This window comes from Cyprinus carpio, chromosome B5 (assembly GCF_018340385.1).
Source record: "Cyprinus carpio isolate SPL01 chromosome B5, ASM1834038v1, whole genome shotgun sequence".
Lineage (NCBI taxonomy): Eukaryota > Metazoa > Chordata > Actinopteri > Cypriniformes > Cyprinidae > Cyprinus > Cyprinus carpio.
In genome coordinates, this window is record NC_056601.1 from 19302708 (window position 1) to 19326541 (window position 23834).

General features: G+C 35.5%; 1 protein-coding gene across 2 annotated transcripts in view; it reads left to right on the forward strand.

Moving 5' to 3' along the window:
* The first annotated feature begins 18108 nt into the window (after positions 1–18108).
* col27a1b (collagen, type XXVII, alpha 1b) overlaps positions 18109–23834 on the forward strand; it is a 74319-nt gene continuing 68593 nt past the window's right edge. For both annotated transcript variants that reach the window (XM_042724746.1, XM_042724747.1), the window contains exons 1-2: positions 18109–18587; positions 23430–23500. In XM_042724746.1, the coding sequence (XP_042580680.1) occupies positions 18535–18587; positions 23430–23500 (124 nt within the window). In that variant the 5' untranslated portion in view covers positions 18109–18534. The remainder of the gene's footprint in view (positions 18588–23429; positions 23501–23834) is intronic.

Sequence of the window (23834 nt, forward strand, 5' to 3'; positions counted from 1 at the left end):
GTAGAGGCAAAACTTTAGAGAAATATTTGCTTGGGCTCTTGAACCGGTCTTTACGCCACAAACCAACAGATGCTCCCACTCATGTCTTTGAAGCTTGTGAATTGTCCATGCATCTGGAAGGTGAGATGTTCATTTTGGTTTGGGGAAATTTGAGAAAGACCTTTTTTTGAATGATATGTAGAAGGAGTTACACCGCACTCACGATCACCAAGGTGCCAGACAAACAAGACTGAAAATCTCAAAAAATAAACTGTCTGCACACTTGAATCCTTGTCACAAATTTAATTACCAAGCTTTCGGTCAAACGACTATCCTCAGGGCATACAGACAATAAATGTAGCAATCAACTTAACTGTGTTCAAACACATCAGGACAATCAACAGTGATTACCGCACCTGTGAAGGCCAGGTAGGAGAGTTGTAGTCCAATGGTGGGAGTTGTAGTTTTTCTTTAACCTACCCAACATACTGAGTTATCTAGGTAATTTATACCTTTAGTGAAAATCCGCACTACAAAAAACAGACATAATTACAAATATACAAAAATACATACATGCTGCATAAGTACATGGAGACTGCAAGAACATCAGTAAAACCTTCATAGACTGCAGTATTCAAGACTTATAAAAACAGTATTCAAGACTTATACAAATGGTACAGTTGTGACTATAGCATGACACTTATGTCGAAGTCCACATTTAAACCTTTGGGATGTAAGGCATCCAAAGTATGAATCCAGTACAGTTCCCTTTGACATAGCACTTTATCAATGTTGCCACCTCTAGGTAATTTAATCTGCTCAATTCCCTGGAAACGGAGAGAAGAGACTGAATGAGCACACTCTGTAAAGTGACAGGCCACAGGGTAGTTAGGGTCGGCATGTCTAATAGAGCTTTTATGCTCACTAATCCTCTGTTTTAAACAACGTGTGGTCTTACCCACATACACCATGTCACAAGGACATCTTAAAATGTAGATAACATTCTTAGTTTTACATGTAATCATGCCCTTCACATTGTAACTCTTACCGATCTGGGGTGTTTAAAATTATAGGTCTTGTGTGTATTATTACATTGGGCACAATTGCCACAGGGATTACCTAGATAACTCAGTATGTTGGGTAGGTTAACCCTCTGGAGTCTAAGGGTATTTTTGGGGCCTGGAGAAGTTTTGTCATGCCCTGACATTTGTGCTTTTTTCAGTTTCTTATAAATATCTAAATGGCTGAAGTCTAATCTCACTGTAATCAGCACAAACTAGGCTATAATAATATGTGAGCCATGTATGTACATGATTGTGTTTTTGAGAGAAAAAAAATGTATGCGTGGTTAGTGAAAAAAACTAAAAATGTTAAATCACTTGAATAAGGCAATAAAACACATACAGAAAAATTGGTTCCCAGATATTTTGAGAACTGGAGCTTGTAGCCTAGAATTTTTTTTTTCTAAATGATGTGAAAATCATCTTGTTTACTCACTTACAGAAAACAATATATTGATTTAAATTTTCTAAGACACTTTTTTTTGGTAAAAGTCATATGCGAGTAGGCGTCAACTATCATGAATTCACACCTGAGAAGACAAAGGCCTGCATAATGAGCTGCATAATGAGCCATTCAGTCAGCTGTGTCACTGAGAGGGGATGAGTTACAAGAACGAATGTGAGCGACAAAATAAATCTATATAATTTTATGTTTGTAGGTTTATTTAGAATATATTTAATTATCCCACAACATAATTTAATATTCACTTGTGAGTGCAGTTAAACAGTTTTATTAGGAACAATCAAAGCTGACTTTCAAACTGAATTTTTTGCATCATTACTCCAGTCACACAATCCTTCAGAAATCCTTTTAACAATCTTATTTTCTACTAAAGAAACATTTATTGTTATTATTATCATTATTATTTATTATTATAATTATTATTATTATTATTAATGTTGAAAAGAGCTGAGAATATTTTTTTTTAGGTTTTTTAGGGGGGATAAATTGAAAGAACAGCAATGATTGTTACATTTGTTACAGTTACATTTATTGGTACATTTATATTATTTACATCAAGCTTTTGAATGGTATAGTAGTGTATATTGTTATTGAAACTTCATAATATTTTTCACTTGATTATACATTTAGTCAGGAATTATAGTTTGGAAAAAGTATTTGGAAAAAGTCTAACTAGTAAATATGTTTACACGTTATGTGAAAACTAGTACAAGTATATAAATCAATAAAAAGAGACTTACTCATGTTTATGATCTCTGCTGAATAAAGTGCTTCATTCTTTTTTCTGAGGAAATCCAAATCTCAAATCCTCAACCACATCACATCTTTTTGGGGTGAATTATGTCTTATTCCTCCCATCGCGAAGCAAACAGTAAAATAATAAAAACTATGAAGAACAGTCTCGCTGCGTTGTCTTCTGTTGTGTGGGCGTATTCAAAAGCCGCGCGCTTCAGTGAAACATTTGAATCTCAAAAGCGCGCTCGGCGCGGGGGGCGTGGTCGCATTAGAAGATAATGAAGTGAGACGTGAAAAACGGACATCGCGTTGTTTTCATATGGATTACTTTATCACAGAATATTTGTTTTCAGCAGCACTTGTATAGTTTAAAAGTAGACATGTCAGGCTTTCTATAGATATCTCTCTCATGTCTCTTCGTTGAGTATTCACTGAGTTACAGTTCATTTTAATGATGCATTTGTATCTGAAGATCAGCGCAGACAAAGGCTGCAGACAGCACTCCTTGTTTTGTTATCTTTATTTTATAAGTGCACAAAGTTTTGTTGTTATTATGTCTGTATACAAAAAAAAGTAGACCCTTTACAGATTCGATTGATGTATTGCACTTATCTGTACGATCAAAACTGAAAGTGTAATTTAAGTTCTTTTCGGGGTTATCAGGAGAAAATACCCCAAAACGCGTATACGCGTTAATCGACTCCAGAGGGTTAAAGAAAAACTACAACTCCCACCATTGGACTACAACTCTCCTACCTGGCCTTCACAGGTGTGGTAATCACTGTTGATTGTCCTGATGTGTTTGAACACAGTTAAGTTGATTGCTACATTTATTGTCTGTATGCCCTGAGGATAGTCGTTTGACCGAAAGCTTGGTAATTAAATTTGTGACAAGGATTCAAGTGTGCAGACAGTTTATTTTTTGAGATTTTTGGATGATATGTAAAATGAGCTGACCAGAAATACAGTTCTTGATCAGAATTTGCCTTAAGATCTCATTGAAACGTGTTGCAGTGGACTGTAAGTCTGTTATATTCATTAGGTTAATATCATTAAAAAACTCTTTCCTGTTGCTTCTGGTTTAAAAGATAAGAACAGACCTCTAGATATACGATGTTATTTTTGCACATTCAGTGTATCCACACTACCAAAGAAAGGATTCAAAATAAACTGAGGGAATTTAATGTCTGCCCTCAGTATCTATTATTATTATTATTATTTATTTATTTATTTATTTATTTATTTTCATTTTACAGATCTATTGATCATGAATTTTGTATTCATAAATGATGAGGTGGATGAAAAGTTGATGAAAACCACTTTTGTATTTAAAAATAACTTAAGAAACATTATTTGTTTCATGTGCTTTCACCCCCTGACCCACATCCATAAAAGCTGACAGTAAAAAAAAAAAGCATAAAAGTGTCATTTTTGGGACAAATATTCACAGTGTGATATCAGAGGTATTTTTGGTGGAACAATGTGGAACCTTTTTTCACATGAAATATGCACATAATGACTATTTTGTGTGATTTCAACCTTAACTGAAATAAAATTTATGCAAATGAAAATGTTCCATGAACATATAACTCATAAGCAAGCTGGGGTCTTTTGTTGAAATCTTGAGTACAATGCCTTGATTCATAGTCAGCTAAATGAGTCTCAGACATTCACGTTACAGTGGCATGACATTGTTCCATCAGCAAGAACATTTGTGAAAACCTTGATCAAAGCTTTTCACAGAAGTAATTTCTGCTGGAGGTTGTAGCTGTGCCAGCAAGAAACACCAGCATACTCTTTGTGTTTTGTTTGATAAGTTTCAGTGTCATGAATCTGCTGATAAGTTTCCATGTCATGTCTTACTCAGCTGAGAGATGGAAAACTCTTATGACATTTTTCCTATAATGGCATAATGGAATGTTTTTTATCCATTTATGTCTGGACATTTTCACAATAATACTCACGGTTAGTGTCAATTCCAGCCTAGTCTCAGCCTCACACGCCATGCTCATAGACCATTGGCTGAACGTATGACGCATAAGGCACACAAAATGGGAAACACTTCAAAGTCGTCATCTGATTGGTTGAATTTTACAGGATTCTTTAATTCTCTGGAAACAAAGCAGTCATGATGACAAAGCCTCTTATGGAAGAAGAAAGCCTTTGTGTTTACAACTGTGACAACGAGAGCTCTTTTTTTTTTTTTTTTTTTGAATAAACTAAGCACTGGATTTTCAAAAGTATGTGTTCACAGCACCTATGTTGCAGCATTTTTGCAGGAAACTTGCATGACTTTCTTGATTAAACTGTGCGCCAATCTGGCATTATATAGAGACTTTATATTTCCACGCCCCTAAATATGATGATGAAATTAACTATGATTTGTTGCTTTGCCTGTCGGTAAGATGTCCTCTTTAGCAGTCCTTGGCCAATGAAAGCTGCTTTAGATTCCAGACCTTCTGCTGTCAGTTTGAAGCTCTGGCTAGTAGAAACTGTGGTCATTAAGGTGTGAATATTCAGTCGTATCATGTGACTGCTAAGGATTTGCAAAATAACTTAGATAAATCACCAATGATATGGGAAAAATCCAATGTGCCACTTAAGTATAAATAATCCAATTAACAATGTCAAGTCAAAAAAAATATTTCATTAATCTCAACAAGAACTTTTTTTTTTTTTTGAAATAAGATCCCAACTTCTGAAGCATTCCTGGATTCAAAGCTCTGATCCTAATGCCTTTAAAAAAAATAATCTGCTTTGAAGAGAAAGCCTTTTCAACTTCTGTGCCAAGAGACAGTACACTCTGTTCATCCATGGCCTTCATGGGTATGCAAAGGTTTTGCTAGTTTAAGCAAAATGCTCTGGCAATTATATTCAAAAACAAATTGACAAATGAAGTCTGGTGGAAAAGAAAACTGCAAAAAATGTGCATCTGTTTAAAAATATATCTATATAAAAACAAAAATGTGAAGAAAAAAACAGATGATTTTTTCCCCTCATGGATCTGTACTAAATAGGTTGGGCGGAAGCTGTAAGCAATGTGGTTCAGAAAGACTTTCGGTATTTCAAAACATTTGTTTGCATCATTCCTCTCCATGGTAGTGATGTGCAAGAACATGGAAAGTGGATCCAACCATTTTCAATGGACAGTTGTTTGAAAAGCAAGGTGAGTGAGCTAGTATAAATGCATTTCTTTTATGGTAACAGACAAACAGAGTCTTGGTGTGGAGGGTGTGTTTGTGTACAGTAATTTCGGCTGGCATGTGTTTTTGTTTGCTAAGACAGCAGACAGCAGAGTCTCTGTTTGCTTCCTCAGTTTACTCAATGCCTTTGATTCATGTAGAAGCTCTTCTGTTTTATCTATTTTTTGTGAATTGTGAATTTCATGCTCCTAGACATACATTTCTAAGAGAGCCTGCAGAGCTAATTTTCAACTCCAAATATAGTCCTTGTATGCGTGTTAAATGCAATGCAAGTGTGAGCTTTAGAGATTTATCACTGCCTGATACAAAAAAAACTTTTTTAACTTGTGAAAAATAATGATATTTTACATTAGCAACATTATGCTATATTTTACATTACTTTCCAAAGGTTACAATAAGGTTGGTTAAAGTCATAATTCACCAAAAAATTAACATGCTCACCCTAATGTTTTTCTAAATCCATCTTTCTTTAGTGGAACAAAAAAGATGTTTTGAAGACATAAAATTACTAGAATGTGAACTGAAGTTTTCAAGCTTAAAAATAAATTAAAGCACCAAATAGGCTCCAATATATTATACTGCATGCAAACTTAACTTCTTATGCCACAGGGTCATTAGAAATTTATTTGACAGTATTTGGTCTCATAAACAGACACAAATATGTAATATTTTAACCACAAACATCTTTCAAAATCCTATGGGAACTGTATGAAGCAGCATGTATTTCTTCAAAATCTTAATGCTCTTTTCACTCTTGGTATGTTGTTGAAATGCACAGGCCAGAATACTGACTGAAGCAAGTGCAGGTCTCACAAGGGTTCTGTGAGCATTTTCAAGGCATGTGGTTAACTGCATATCACCTCAGCCAATTCCAAACAAGACACTTGTTGTTTAGGGCTGGTCACTGCCAACAGTGCCAAGTAACTGATGTCCTAATAAGCCAGGAAGTGCTCTGCAACAAGATGAAACACTCCTCTGAATCCTCTTAAACCCAAGTGGTTCCCAAGGAACCTATTGCTGTCTTTTCTGTAAACTCATCAATCAGAATGTTTTTATATTGAATATTTCTGTTGTAGCGATAGAAAGATGCCTAATGAAAAACACACCTCTCAGGTAGGATTCAGTGTGGGTTTGGGTGAAAATGAGAGAGGCGGTTTATCTGTGAGATTTATCAGCATGGTTTTACTGGCATGAGTTCAAGTGGCTGCTAACTCAAAATCTCTAAAATAGGAAGTCCTATAATGGATTTCTCGAACTCTTTGATTTTTGATAGAGGGGGCTTAATTTCTTTCCAGCTACCAGACAGCTAATCTGAAATTGAATTTCCTGCCAAAGAATTCCAATTAGCTTCAGATCAATGTACTGGGAAAAAGATATGATGTCCTCATCTGTTTGTTTGGTTTGAGTTATGCCTGGGTGATTAGATTGAATTGAAGAAATATTGAAATGGCTGAGAATATCTAATCAATGATGAAGTGCATTTTTCTATATTGCATCACTGAATAGAGATGATCAACTATTACAATTGAAATCCGAATATGTAAATCCATGTTAAATTTACATTTGAAATCTTTCATATGCAGTGTTTCCTGGAGTGGTATTGATTTGAGCCAGAAACAGGTTTATATGAATTTTAAATGTTGACCTGCCATTTCTGCAGACAATGCTACATTTATTTCAAACACAGGTCCCACTTTATATTAGGTGGCCTTAACTACTATGTTCTTACACCATAAAAATATGTACAATATACATATTGTCTGCATACTGTATTGTAAAACACTTTTGCTGCTATTGAGGTGGGATGCGGGTAAGGTTAGAGAAGAGAGGTCACAGAAACTAATAGATGTAATTACATGCAGGTATTTTTTTAAATATAAGTACAATGTAAAAATATGCATAAGTGCACTGATTTGACTGTACTTCAAATCTAGAGCATAGTACTTAAGGCCACCAAATATACAATGTGACCCAAACACAATTATTGGGCTGCCAAAAAACCAACTGATAATTATAGACAATAAAGTCTGGTTGATCTATGAAGCTGTTTATGTTCTGAAAATGTTGACATTTTTAGAGACTTAGCTAGAATTTGCCTACGGAAAAGCAAGAAACTTTTTCTTCCTGCAACAATGTCTCATGGGTCTTCACTGGTTTTTGACATTTTCCAAAAAGTCTTCTTTCCATTTTATTCATTCACTGCTGCTTGATCTTTCTGTAAAGTGTCATGGCTCATTTTTTGACAGACCACTGTAAAGGATCAATTTACAGAAGAGAGGAACATTTATGTGTTAATTTAAAATACTGAAAATTTTCTTTTAACATAATAATATATGCCCAAAGTACCTAATTCACTAATTCATCTATTCTTTGTACAACTTTACTCTTGAATATATTGGAGACAAAAAAATAATAAAAAATAAATAAATAAAAAGGATTATCAGGATCTAGGACTGGATGGACTGAACTGCTTACATGTGATAACAAAGTCTCATTCTAAAGTTTAAATCTTCCCATAGTTGTAGAAGCTATAAAAACTGAGATAAATAACTGAAGTCGTGCTTTTATGCATTGTATTTGTAATGGTTAAGTCTTCTTCAGCAATTCCGTGATCGAGATTTGCAAAAATGAGCACCATTCATGTTTGTGTCTGTAATGGTCCACATTTCAGAGGAAAGAGACTCAAAAGGAGGAATGACCTCACACTAACCCCCATTTCTTTGACTTTAGCCCAACATTACACCTTCTCACAAGTAGGATCTATGCAAATACCTTACAGCCCCAAATACCTGAAATGCCTCTCTGACAAATAGCCCCTTCATAGGCCCTTCTGATCCAGCTAACATCATAAGCTTCCAGTGTCCGTTAATCAGGTCTGTAAAAGAGGCGAAAGGAAACATATTTTATGGCAGTAAGGGTTTCCATGCTATGGGATGAAAATTCAAATTTACACATAATACTATACCATGAGCGAAAACACACTTTGTATTGAAGATCAACCTGCCTCTTATTGTAACTAGGATCTTTAATATACTCAACTTGCAGTCTAAAAATCCTGGAGATATGGAAGTAGGTCAATTGACACAGCTGGTACATTCACAACTCAGACAATAACAACATTGCTGGGCTAGGATTCTGCCCTTTGTAGATCTACCTCAGTGGGAAAGCAGACAATTTTTTCCAAATTTCCTGTTTACATGTGGAAAGAATAAATACTCCAACAGGAGTGGACTTGTTGACTACAGCTGTACCACAGACGGATGCATTAGCTTTGTGGTGGTATTGTGCATGGTGTTTACCAAAGTTAAGCTGGAGTTAATGTCTTGTTCTTTTAAAATGGCGATTGCTGTGGTTTGTGAATATCTGTTAGACTAATTTTGTCTTACAGTGTGCAATTAGCCATAAGGCACCGTTATAGGCCATTTTACTCATTTAGAGGATGTGCTTAAATTAAAATTTACTGGTAAATCACATTTTTAGATTAATTGTATGTGCAAACTCCAAATATATTCATCTGCCATCAAGATATTAATCCAAGTAAATGCAACTTTGTCATTTCACTGATGTACAGCATTTGCTATGGATTTCAAACTTGGCTGGTTTACAAAACCCTCTAAGCACAGGTTAAACTTATGTAATTCATTATAATAATAATAAGACCATTATTATCCTTCTGCCAAGAATAAAAAATAAAACTAAATTGGCACCTGTAAACAGCTATAGAGATCTTTATGCTGCCCTAGGTAGTAAAAGGCTCAAATATGCATCAGTTTCACATTCACAGTAAGCCAGTGCAGCTGAAATCTGCATTATTGATACAGTTTCCTAATTTTATAATCCAACAAGTGATTCAAAGATTTAACAGGCAGGTTATAGTTTGTAATCCAAGATTAACACAGTCGAGTTAATGACTACAACCTGTCATGTTGAGTTAAAATAGCACATATTGAACCTTTTCATCAGTGACAGGTCATCTCCACAAAGCTTCAACACAATAGCACAATCAAACAACATTCCAGAACAGTTGATTAAAATAAAGTTCTTCAGAAATATTTACAAAGTCTTTTTCTAAGGTTCTTTGAGTCATCTGAACCACAGTGTGAGCCATTACCACTAAATGGAGAAGATTATTCCCAGAAGAGGCCAACCTGTCAAATTTAAACAAGGGCTTCATATGATCTCTGAAAACGGTTTCTTTTGCATTGGCTAAGGTCGATTTCATAACTCAACCTTAAGAAACCACTGCTTAGCAACACAGTTTTTTTCAATTGCTAGCAAGCGTTTACCAATACTTAAAGTACTTTTTCTAAACTCTTAACACAGCAACACAACTACATCACACAATTAGCCAAATAGTACATTTTCTGGCCAAAACCACATTTTGTTAAATAAATACAAACTCTACATTTCAAAATGCTGAATACCTTTTTCTACTTATACTAACTCTATCAAAACACAGTGAACACAATTCAAAATCGAGTCATTCGGACAAAACATTAGCACTACTTTTCTATCCAATAGGATCATATACTCAATCATAGAACATTGACTGTCAAAATACTAACAGTTGATGGCTTTACAAAAACTGCATTACTTTCTTCTACATGTTTGACATAGATTTTTCAGTTCTAATTGCATAGACAATATAAAAATTGTTCATTGTTCAAAAATTCCATTGGTTTTTTGTAATTTAGTTACATTCAACTGAAAACCATTTTAAATTTTTAAGTGTTGAATGTATTCATTCTTGGGAACATACTGTCTAAAACTGAATAAGTCATTACTTTATAGAATGTACAATAGAAAAAATGGGGTCCTCTATGCAGAAATTCAATTGGAACCTTGATTGAAATTGCTCTCCAGTGGGTGGGGGTTGGATGTGGATGGTAGCTGATGCCAGTGATCAACAGATATTACAGCATACATGGCCTTTGGTTACTATGCAAGCTTGTTTCCGTCACAGGATGAAAAACGGTAATTGTGAACTTTTTTTATCTCACAATTTGGACTTCTGTTTGTGGAATTGCGAGTTTACATCTTGCAATGCAGACTTTATCAGATTCACAATTGCAAGAAATAAAACTCAGAACTGTGAGATGAAACAAAGTCACAATTACCCTTTACCCTTTATATTCCATGGCAGAAATAAGCTTTCATAGGTTCCACATGTGTAAGAGGTAAAAACAAACAAACAAACAAACATAACAAATATACAGTCCAGCACACATTCTTACACACTCACTTACCTCTTCTTCTCCCTTACCTATCTTCTTCTGATCCAACTACTCCTCTCCCTCCTCCAACTATTCCTCTCCCTCTCCAACTATTCCTCTCCCTCTCCAAGGCATTATTTTTTCTCTCTCTGATTCTATGTGTTGCTCTGCATCCACAAAACCAATTCAAAGAGGTCTTTTTTTTACTCTATGTTGATGTAATGGAAAGAGCATCAACACCTGACTATCCCTCCAACTGAGACTGGAATCAGCTATTTCTAAATATTTTAGTGATCTGTTACTTAAAAATGCTTATCCATTGTTACAATATTTTCAATACTTTTGAGTTGCTGTTGTTGCAGAAGTAGATGCTTTACACTATATTTACAGTTTTTACAGACGCTAGGACACATTTATCAATACTTAGTTCACTTTTGCAAAACTCTTCACACAGTTCTCCTAACCAACTTTCAGCTTGGCAGAGCAGTTCATTTCACATTCAAAATGCACTACAACTACCAAAACACTTTATTCAGGTCTCAAATCAACTCATTCTTCCAGAACACTAGCAAAGGTTGACAGCCGACAAACACACTTTGTCACGCACAAAACAATGACCTAAAAAACACTAACAACATGTAGCATTATACAATGATTTCTTGTGTAAAACAAGGACACATCTCTGTTTATAATTCACTGCAATATATGTTACTGGAATGAATCAGACATGATGCAGAATTCGTCAATATTTTATGTCATTTATTAATTTTTATTATTTTGCACTGAGTAATTCCAAAATACAAGAATTTGTATACACACCATCCACGGATACAGATACAATAGTAATGCTAATCTACTCGGTCTTCTCCATTTGGCAAAAGGTTCTCATCTATGGAAGCAGATTAGTCTCAAATATAATTCACACAAAAAACACGATTCACACATGCGTAGACAATTTCACATGCATGAAACCTAATTCACGTACACACAAAAAAATTCACGTGCGTGAAAAAAAAATATATATTCACAAAAAGCAATTCACATGCGCAAAATAAAATTATATATTCATAAAATACATTTCACAAAAGCAAAACACAATTAGTAGATATACAACTGTGCACAAAAACCTTTGAATGTTTAAAATGTACGAGTTTCTGAATGTACAAATCGTCATTTACTACGAATCCACTCGGATTTTTGTGTGTGTGTGTTTTTGAGACTTTCCTGGCAGAGCTCTCTTCCCACGTGGGTCTGTCGTACTCTTTAACCAATCAGATATGAGCTTACCATTCAACCAATCATATCATAAGCCACTGAGAGTGCATTCAAGGAGCACGATTCATGCGCACCTTTTGCGCAATATGGATTAATTAGAACGGAAATTAAGCCTTTACATCAGTAATCCCATAGACAGTAAAAGAAATGGACACAGCGACCCAATTGGAACTCAGCTGAGACAAGTGAAGCCCGTTTTTAGCGATTTTTAGCACTTCCGTTTCTGACGCACAGACTTAAACTAAGCTTGATGACGTCAGCAACCTGTCTGACAGATGTAAATCTTCTAGTAGCTGTGCGTGCAAACTGCCATCGTTAATCTTGCAGAGACGGCGAGCTTGAGCGGGGAGGTCTTTGGCTTCTATGGGCTTCTCTCTTGATGTCTCCCCGATTGCCTGCGAGCTTCTGAATGCACTCTCAGTGGCTTATGATATGATTGGTTAAATGGTAAGCTCGCATCTGATTGGCTAAAGAGTACGACAGACCCACGTGGGAAGAGAGCTCTGCCAGGAAAGTCTCAAAAACACACACACACAAATCCGAGTGGATTCGTAGTAAATGACGATTTGTACATTCAGACACTCGCACATTTTAAACATTCAAAGGTTTTTGTGCACAGTTGTATATCTACGAATTGTGTTTTGCATTTGTGAAATGTATTTTATGAATATATAATTTTATTTTGCGCATGTGAATTGCTTTTTGTGAATATATATTTTTTTTTCACGCAGGTGAATTTTTTTTGTGTGTGTACGCTAATTAGGTTTCATGCATGTGAAATTGTCTACGCATGTGTGAATCGTGTTTTTTGCGTGAATTATATTTGAGACTAATCTGCTTCCATACTCATCCACATCACATCTTATGTCATCTAGGGCAATACACATATGTCCAGGCATCCAGCATTCATTGCGTCCAGGAGGGACATTTGATCATGTGGATGGTCATATTTATAATTGTTTTTATAGCATTTAATTTTAAGATTTAAAATATATTTCATTAAAATATTACTGTAGAAATGTAGCAAATTGCTGTCTTATTCAGTTTTGTATTGTTATTGTTTTGAACATCAGTTTAACAGTTTTGAAAACAGTATTTAAGCATGTGCAAATTGGCCTGTACGTACAAAGAGTTTTGGCAGTTGTTGTGTCTGAGTGAGAAAAGAATTCATGAAATTTGAGAGATGTAGTCACTGAATGCATTTTGTGCCAAAGCAATGATAATTGATCCTCAGTTTAGCCCACATAGACTTCTGTTTTGCTAACTGTGTGAAGAGTTAAGGCAAAAGTGACCTAAGTATTGAGAAATGTGTCCTAGCGTCTGTAAAAAACTGTTAAGTTTGGAACATTATGTCTTCATTTCTGTCATGCTGTGTTTAAGCATTTGTAAAAAAAGATAAGAAAGATCTATGATTTTTGTATGGGGTAAGCTTGTGTGAAAATAAAATTTAAGCATTTTAGAAACGTGTTAATTTACTGAATATTGTGTGAAAACATGAATTGTGTTAAAGGTATGGTCACAACAGACTGATGTTGTGCTAACTGTGTATAGTGTTTTGAAAATGTGACTACAGATTGGACAAAAGGATGTTAGCAATTGAAAAAACTGTATTATTATTTTTTGGTCAGACCACTAGTAAAAGTATAACTAGGAATTCTATCCAGTCTCTTTCAATCAATATCCCACATACAGTAATGTGTAAATTTGTACTTTTGAAATGGATATATGGCATACATAAGCATATGGCATACTGTTCAATACAGTAACTGTTATCCAAAATGTTGCCATAGTTTACATCAGAACATCCCTCCAGAGTACACTGTTATATTGACAACGACTAAGCAATTTGACTGTCTTATCCATACACAATGATATAAGGACTTGTCATTCTGATGGCACTGATGTGTTCATTGACAGATATTTATTTTTGAGAGATAAACTAAGGATGTTGAGCAAGAGACTGGCTTTTTATACGAGTTGTTTTGAGAAATGCACTTACTGTTTTGCAAATGCCAAGGATGATTCGAGAAATGTAGCAAAGCAACTGAGAAAAACTGTAAGCAAGTCTTTTGTGAGAGAAGTAATGAGAAGTGCTGTTTTGTGTTGCGCTAACGTGTAGAAGCAAGCAATGTCACAGACAAATTAATCAGCCAATGACAACAATGTAGAGGTTGTCTTTTCTCATGTGACTTTTTTCCAGTATCCCACAATTACAAACAGAAACAGCAGCTGAAATACATTTTTGGACGATTCACAAAAATGTTGTAAGTTAAGGTAGGTTTGAATTAGATGCACAAACCAGCATAAAAAAGCTAGGGAACACACACACATATGTTGTATTGGAGGTTTGAGTAAAAGTCCTGCTGTTAAAGACATGTAGTTGTTGTGACAACTAGCCTCAGTCATTTGTTCACCTTGTGCACCCTGCTTATGTTTTGTTATAGTTGAATGCCTGCTACTATATGTTGGAAGGAGGCTGGATAATGTCACTTGTGTTTGAAGCAGGCCAGCCAATTAGGACTTTTTTTTTTTTTTAGGAGGAGGAGGAGGAGGAGTAATTTCACAGCATAGGATGGCACCAGCACACTACATTTAAACACAGGATCTGAGCAAGTCTATGACAAGATACGTATGTATATATATACAAACCCGATTTCAAAAAAGTTGGGACACTGTACAAATTGTGAATAAAAACAGAATGCAATGATGTGGAAGTTTCAAATTTCAATATTTTATTCAGAATACAACATAGATGACATATCAAATGTTTAACTGAGAAAATGTATCATTTTAAGGGACAAATAAGTTGATTAAATTTCATGGCATCAACACATCTCAAAAAAGTTGGGACAAGGCCATGTTTACCACTGTGTGGCATCCCCTCTTCATTTTATAACAGTCTGCAAACGTCTGGGGACTGAGGAGACAAGTTGCTCAAGTTTAGGAATAGGAATGTTGTACCATTCTTGTCTAATACAGGCTTCTAGTTGCTCAACTGTCTTAGGTCTTATTTGTCACATCTTCCTCTTTATGATGCACCAAATGTTTTTTATGGGTGACAGATCTGGACTGCAGGCTGGCCATTTCAGTACCCGGATCCTTCTACGCAGCCATGATGTTGTAATTGATGCAGTATGTGGTCTGGCATTGTCATGTTGGAAAATGCAAGGTCTTCCCTGAAAGAGACGACGTCTGAATGGGAGCATATGTTGTTCTAGAAATTGGATATACCTTTCAGCATTGATGGTGCCTTTCCAGATGTGTAAGCTGCCCATGCCACACGCACTCATGCAACCCCCATACCATCAGAGATGCAGCTTCTGAACTGAGCGCTGATAACACTTGGGGGTTGTCCTTGTCCTCTTTAGTCCGGATGACATGGTGTCCCAGTTTTCCAAAAAGAACTTCAAATTTTGATTCGTCTGACCACAGAACAGTTTTCCACTTTGCTACAGTCCATTTTAAAAGAGCCTTGGCCCAGAGAAAACACCTGCGCTTCTGGATCATGTTTAGATATGGCTTCTTTTTTGACCTATAGAATTTTAGCTGGCAACGGCGAATGGCACGGTGGATTGTGTTCACCAACAATGTTTTCTGGAAGTATTCCTGAGCCCATGTTGTGGTTTCCATTACAGTAGCATTCCTGTATGTGATGCAGTGCCTTCTAAGGGCCCAAAGATCACATGCATCCAGTATGGTTTTCCGGCCTTGACCCTTACGCACAGAGATTGTTCCAGATTCTCTCAATCTTTGGATGATATTATGCACTGTAGACGATGATAACTTCAAACTCTTTGCAATTTTTCTCTGAGAAACTCCTTTCTGATATCACTCCACTATTTTTCGCCGCAGCATTGGGGGAATTGGTGATCCTCTGCCCATCTTGACTTCTGAGAGACACTGCCACTCTGAGAGGCTCTTTTTTACCCAATCATGTTGCCAATTGACCTAATAAGTTGCAAATTGGTCCTCCAGCTGTTCCTTATTTGTACATTTAACTTTTCCGGCCTCTTATTGCTAGCTGTCCCAACTTTTTTGGAATGTGTAGCTCTCATGAAACAAAACCAATATTTGGTATGACATTTCAAAATGTCTCACTTTCAACATTTGATATGTTCTATATTCTATTGTGAATAAAATATAAGTTTATGAGATTTGAAAATTATTCCATTCCTTTTTTACTCACAATTTGTACAGTGTCCCAACTTTTTTGGAATCTGGTTTGTAGATAGATAGATAGATAGATAGATAGATAGATAGATAGATAGATAGATAGATAGATAGATAGATAGATGATATAGAAATAGCTATAGAAATTAGATAGATAGATATAGAAATAGCTATAGAAATTAGATAGATAGATAGATAGATAGATAGACAGACAGACAGACAGACAGATAGATAGATAGATAGATAGATAGATACTGTAGATAGATAGATAGATAGATAGATAGATATAGAAATAGCTATATAAATTAGATAGATAGATAGATAGATAGATAGATAGATAGATAGATAGATAGATAGATAGATAGATAGATAGATAGATAGATAGATAGATAGATAGATAGATAGATAGATAGATAGATAGATAGATAGATAGAGAAATTGAATTTATAGTACACTCTGAATTTTGTACATTCATGCAATTGATTATGCACATTTATCTGCGGTTTCCTACATTATCAGTTGCTAATGTCATGTTACTCAAAATGTATTATATAGTTTTCTGTGCAATAGTCTTACCCCTCAAAACATCTAGTCTTTAGTTCATCGTATAAGTCATTAAATGCAAAATGGTTCATCTAGCTGTCATAAATGGTCAAGCACGTTTTTTCTTACACATTATTTTTTGACTTTTTGTAAATTTGGCAAGAATTGTGCAAGTGAATCTTGACCAATAAAAAGAATGTAGATCAACCAATGATAAACCATTTCTCTGAAATAGCTCAAAGGTTCATCTCATGAATATTCAGTTGGAAAGCATATACTGTGTATAAGAGGACAACACAAGAGTTACAAATTCTGACAATGGACTTATTTTTTATTTTCATCTTTGTGCCCATATTTCTTTTTCCTTTTCTATATCACAGTGACATTGTAAAAGTTTATTTTTTTTATTTTTTTTTTTTGGTCAGACCACTAGTAAAAGTGTAACTGGGAATACTATCCTGTCTCTTTCAGTCAATATCCCACATACTGTACAGTAATGTGTAAATATGTACTTTTGTAATGGATATATACTGTAGCATGCATGAGCATATGGCATACTCTTCAATACAGTAACTGTCATCCAAAATGTTGCCATAGTTTACATCAGGTAATACTAACAAAATGCACTGTTATATTGACAACATGACTAAGCATTTTGACTATCTTGTTTGTGAACAATGACACAAGGACATTCTGATAGCACTGATAGGTTAATTGACATAAAATCCACCTTTTTACAAATGAAAAAAATAATTTGAGAAATGTCCTGTGTCTAAGTGACTAACAAATGTGTGGTGCTGTTTGTACGAATTGTTTTGAGAAATGCACACACTTCTTTGCAAATATTAAGGGTGATTCGAGAAATGCACCAAAGCGACTGAGAAAAACTGTAGTAATAGGGAATTTATGAATGTAAAATTTTGTTAAAAATGCACAATAAATTATTACATAGTAGCCAAAAAGTAAACATTGCATTATTTCATTGATAATTCTGTATTCCACACCACAGTAAACTGCAGTTTTAAAGTAGGCTACAGAAAGTGCTGTTTATATTTAAACCTTTTCAAAAATGTCTGCAAATAATATAATTAGCATTTGAAACATGCTGTCCTGCTTTGACTGTGAACTTCCTTATTTTGTGCACTGAATTAAAGGATTTTGCAATTGCCTTTAAGAAAAAAAAAGGCAAAAAAAAAAAAAAGCTGGGGGCCTATTTCTTCTTGTTGAAAGCTAAATAACCCTTACAAGATGCAATTTCACAAGAGCAAATGGCCAAATCACCATGAAAAGCAAGTTGGAGAAAGATCCACATCTGGAATAAATTACCAACTTTGTATTTAAATAGTCTTGTGTGATGGTCTTGTTTAAAATTTTTTTTTTTTTTTTTTTTTTTTTTGACGAAAGCGAAAATAAACGGGTTCCTTTTAGAAAGACACACCTTCCATTGAATCCCCTCTAGTTTCCAGAGCGAAGTGTTTCTTTCTCAGAAGACAGTTGAGGGCGACAGAGGGAATTATGCTTCCAGTGTCCCAAATCTTCAGCATGCCTACTAAGTACTTCAGATTTAGTCAGCGACTTGACTAAGCGCTTGTACTTCACCTCAGCAAACCATGGCTGTGCCGCTTTGGACTTAACTTTCCAGTTTTCAGCATCATCGGATCTATTGTTGTCAGATGGAGAAGTCTGCATCGCGCCTCACAGGTTCCTCTCTTTGGAAAGTAGTACTACATTTGGCACTTAGGAAAGACCACGGCATGTAGTATTGTACTACAGTGTTGCATGAAGACCTTCAGCGGTTATTAAAGGAGATTGTGATATGGAAGTAATTCAGCGACTCTGTCATGTCTTGACTGCAGCAGCAAACACTCCCGAGGAAGAATGAAGTAAGCGCGATGGAGCCGGACAATGCCCCGAACTCCAGAGTCAAAGCAGCTGGAGTCGGGGGGTGAGTATGACAATAGATAGATAGATTTCACACAAACGTCAAATGGGTCATAAATTAGCCTTTTGGCTGTCAGCTCCGTTACATAAGGGAGAATGAGTTCACGAAGGGAGGTCCGTTATGATGTCCATTCTGCAGTTTGGGGAAACTTGATGAATGAATGGAACTCAGAAAACTTGTTTAACTTTGTTGAACAATCTTCCTCCAGAAGTATAACATTTGCTGGAGAAAATTGTAGGCTACTAATTTGCTTTGCATGAACTTCTTTTTACTGATTTAATGAATTAAGTACTTTTTATGCTTTGTAATTATTTAGGTTGAGTTTTAGAATAGAAAAGGATTTTCATATTTCTTTAGTCTCTCTCTGGAATGAATGACCAGCCCTGCTCAGCTGTTCATTTTTTCATTTTATAATAAAAATACAAAAAAGCAAAATCCGATTACTTAAAATGAAAGTTGTGTAACATATTAAGTCTTGTTTTCAATGACTATTTGTGGAATAATTTCATTAATATTTTATTATTTTCATTTTAATAATATTTACACAGTTTATATGCATGTACTGTATATGCATGTACCGTAGTATTGCATATATACTGTACATGCATGTACTGTATATGCATGTACCGTAGTATCGTATATATACTGTATATGCATGTACCGTAGTATTATACTAGAATTGCATGAAGACCTTCAGTGGTTATTAAAGGACATTGTGATATAGAAGTAATCCATCTATATGCTATATATGCCGTTTTACCATATAGGCTTAAGCTTTTCTCAAAATACATGTTTGGTCTTTTTCTAAATTTTCTCATATGTGTAATTAGTATAGAGAAATCAGCTGTTACAAATCTTGACTGCATTTGGATACAATTTCCGTTGTAGTAAACTTTGTTAGGGGTGAACAGGGTGAAATCTTTTGTTTAGATTAGTACTCTCTCCCACTTTCTCTTGCTCTCTGTGAACTGTATCATGGTCCGTGGTGGGACTGTATGAAAGTGGTTATGAGTGGGAGGGTGGCAGCATAGCAAGCGTACAGTTCTTGTGGCTATGACCGAAAATGCTGACTAAAGTAAAACTGCATACAGTACAATATCTGGTCACGAATGGCATTCCCACATCCACACTGTCAGCACATGGGGGCAGAAAAACAATATATATAACTGAACACCAGAGTGATGAAGGCGAGGCTAAGATTGTCATGTAGTACGACCTTTGGTTATCATCATTGATCAACTCTCATTATAAATAATTACATCAGTTATTAGAGAACCCCATGGAGCTATTTTGGCTTTTAGTCCATGTGTTATAGCTTTAAGATCCTCTAAATGCCAGTGTGCTCCTAAATGTTATCAAAATGAACATTTAGCAGCTAAATGCATTATGCAAGTTCAGTACTCTTATCAAATCCTTTCTAGAATGATAATGTCTCCTCCCTAAATACCACTTCTGGCTAGCAATAGCAAGTAGAAAGTCAGCTGTAAACTAAGGGATATTGGGTATTCATTCAACATGCCCACTTTAACCTCAGCTTCCTGTTTCAATAGGAAATACATCAACACAGGAAAAAAAAACTGCATTCATCAAGATGTTTTTATGGGTCTCCATTAGAATTTTAATGACATTGCAGGCTACCAACATTCTTAAAAATATCTTCTTTTGTGTTTAACAGAAAAAAAAAAAGAAATTAAATACAGGTTTTAAACAACTTGGCAAGGAAATGATGACAGAATTTTCCTTTTTGGTTTTTGGGTGAACTATCCTTTAAATAATTTAAAAATCAGCACATATTTGTTCAGCACTAATCTAAATATTTTGAGGGGCTTTACTTAATGGTTTTAGCTTTGATCATACATCACTGCACTCCTTTTGCTGTATTAATTGATTCAATTGATTTCAGAGCTCTTAGAATTAAGCTCTCTGAATTTCACAGCCTTGGCATATTGAGAGGAAACCCTCACTTTCTATATGGAGCATCACAAATTTTTGGCGTTCAGGCAGATGATAAGCTTTAACTGCCTACTGAGCAGAAACAGCTGTTAGGGCTTTACAGTAAAGGCTGCTGCCACTGCCAAGTGTTACTGGGCCTACAGGCAGATGGAGCGCTGCTTTTGGACACTGACTAGACTGGTAATTTAGATGGATGCGGTGATGCTTTAGTGTAGAAGGGAACAATGTGATCCCAAAACTTTGTTTTCTTTCGGTAGCTGAGAGAAAAAGTGGCAAAGGCTTTTTGGTTCTTTGGTTTGACCTTTCTTGGGTTTGAAATGACTCTCTGAGAGGCATTGTTGTTTTCTCATACACTGTGGTTGGATTTTTAAAGGGATACTCCAACCCAAAATGAAAATTTTGTCATTAATCACTTACCCCCATGTTGTTCCAAACCCGTAAAAGCTCAGGTCGTCTTCAGAACACAATTTAAGATATTTTGGATGAAAACCGTGACTGTCCCATAGACTGCCAAGTACATAGCAGTGTCAAGGTTCATAAAAGGTATGAAAGTCGTGGTCAGAATACTCCATCTGCCATCAGACGTGCAATCTGAGTTATACGAAGTGACGGGAACACTTTTTGTAAGTGAAGAAAACAAAAATAATGACTTTATTCAATAATTCCTTTGTATGCTGTGTGTGCTCTTCTGTGTCTATGGGACAGTCTCAAGTAAAGCCCGACCGATTTTTGGGGGCCGATGCCGATGCCGATATTAACTCGAAAAGAGCCGATTTATAAGCCGATATTTTTATTTTGAAAATAAACTGGATATTAGACCCATTTCCTATAAACTACACTTACACAACATTCAATAGCAAAATATCTGCCTGTTCTATGTATGTGGGCTGTATAAACCATTTTCCAGAAGGGATTATGTTAAAAAAGCCTTAGATTACAGTCTCAATGACTAAACAATTGCACATCAAAAGTATATATTTTTTTAATGATCAAAATATTACCTACTAATATTTAACTATATTATTACAACATTTTCCTGTTATGTCTGTAAAGCTGCTTTGAAACAATCTGTAAAAAAGAAGAAAAAAAAAGCGCTTGTTCAGCTCACATTTATTTACATGTCCCCTCTGGTTTAATAATTTCTGACGCACCTACTGTAGTTACTGTAACTACACTATATTTGCTCTCACAGACACATTCACAATGGACCCGTATATCTTCTCCTCTTCTCTTTGTGCAGTCTGAATCAAAACATCGTCATGCGCTGGCGAATGTAAAGTTAGCCTACTGTTACCGGAAGATTACGGAATCAATTTGAAGTTGAATGGTTAACGTTAGTGTCATGAACACACCGCTGTCAATTTTGAGAAGAACCACCTTCAAACAAGTTAATAGCAAACATTTAAGGGGCCTGCTAAAAAGGAAGCTATGTTAGCGTTAGAATAACGTAACAGTTGTTGTTTTTTTCGAGGCACGCTGTACATAACTTCTAGTCATTGACTACACGCCCCCCCCTGCCACAGTTACGCGGTCATTATGTGGGAAACCACTGCAGATATATTTAGAATAAGTTAAACGCTAACGTTATAGTTTGACCTCTTATTAGTGTTCGCGCTCTTCCACTGATAAACATGGTATTAGCTTTGTGGCTAATCTAATATAGCAATGCATTAGCGGCTGTAAGTGATGTTACAGAATATATAGAAGTGATAATGATAGGACCGTTAGCTAGAACTACCACACTGTTTTTATATACAGTGTATAAACTAAATCTACAATCATTTCACATGACGAACGATAGACTCGTCAAAAGATTACATCTCCGTGGCTCGGCTGATAGCTTTCTTCTGTAGTGGATTTCTGGCTCTGTTGTCAACTGGGGAGTTGCAGAGCTCCCTCTGGTGGGCAAACTATGCAACACTCATAACATGAGTGAAGCATGAGACTCTGTTTCCCTTGTTTCATCGGCTGTTATAAACGCCGATGCCGATTTAAATGCAATTAGCTCATATCGGCCGATAATATCAGCCGGCCGATATATCGGTCGGGCTCTAGTCTCAAGCCTCCCGGTTTTCATCCAAAATATCTTATATTGTGTTCCGAAGACGAACGGAGCTTTTACGGGTTTGGAACGACATGGGGGTAAGTGATTAAAAACTAAATTTTCATTTTGGGGTGGAATATCCCTTTAAGCTTAATTTGGGAGATTTGACACATACACTTTCATTACAGATTTCTTGTCAGCATTCATGTGGGAAATGTTTGAAATATATTAAACTCTTAGGATATAAACTACTGTCCAAATGTTTTGGGTCAGTAAGATTTATTTTAATAAATTAATCATTTTATTCGACATGGAAACATTGAATTGACTACAACTGACAGTCAATGCATTTATAATGTTTCAAAATATTTCTATCTAATAAATGCTGTTCTTTTGAACTTTCAGGTTAACAATCCCTAAAAATGTATAATGGTTTTCACAAAAATATTAAAACAATTAAAGCAGCACAGCTGAAACTGGAGTAATGACTGCTGAAATTTCAGCTTTGCCATCACAGGGACAAATTATAAATTTGAAAAGTATTAAAACAGAAAATGGTTAGTCTAAATTATAATAATATTTCACGATATTACTGTTTTTACTGTATTTTTTGATCGAATAAATGCAGGCTTGGTATGGCTGAAAATTAACTTTAGAAAAAGTTGAATCAAAATGACTGGAAATAAATCTCTTTAGTTCCAGTCATATTTTGCATGTGTCAAATTCATGCTACTAAGTTGTGTCTACTGTTTACATTACTGCTTGAGTCGTGATGTTGCCAAGTGTCATAATCAAGCTAAATGTTTCTGTTCAGTTTGTATATGTAATTCTTTTCTCTTTTTTTGCAGGAGAGCTGTCTTTCTCTGCATGGTTCTTTACTGTACGTGCTGTCTGAGGTTTGCACAAGCACAGTCTGCAGGTAAGTCAGATTTTTCAATTTTAGTGCCTGATCAGCATGTGAAATGTGCATCTGCAAAATGTCTGTTCAGTTTACCATGGTCTTGACATCTGTGTCATAACCCTGTACGTTACATGAGCATATGGGTTCATTGAAGTCCAAAGACCTCACACTGCCTTGGAATAAAATTTGAGGATACTTGACAGGACTTGGATAAATAGACCTCTAATGTTACAACCCATTGGAGTTTTCCATGAGTCAGAGGTGAAAGAGGCTACAGGTACTATATTTTTAGGACCAGTGTGGTCCTTATTTGCCAGAGTTAACAATATTCGGATGACATTTGGAGGAGCCT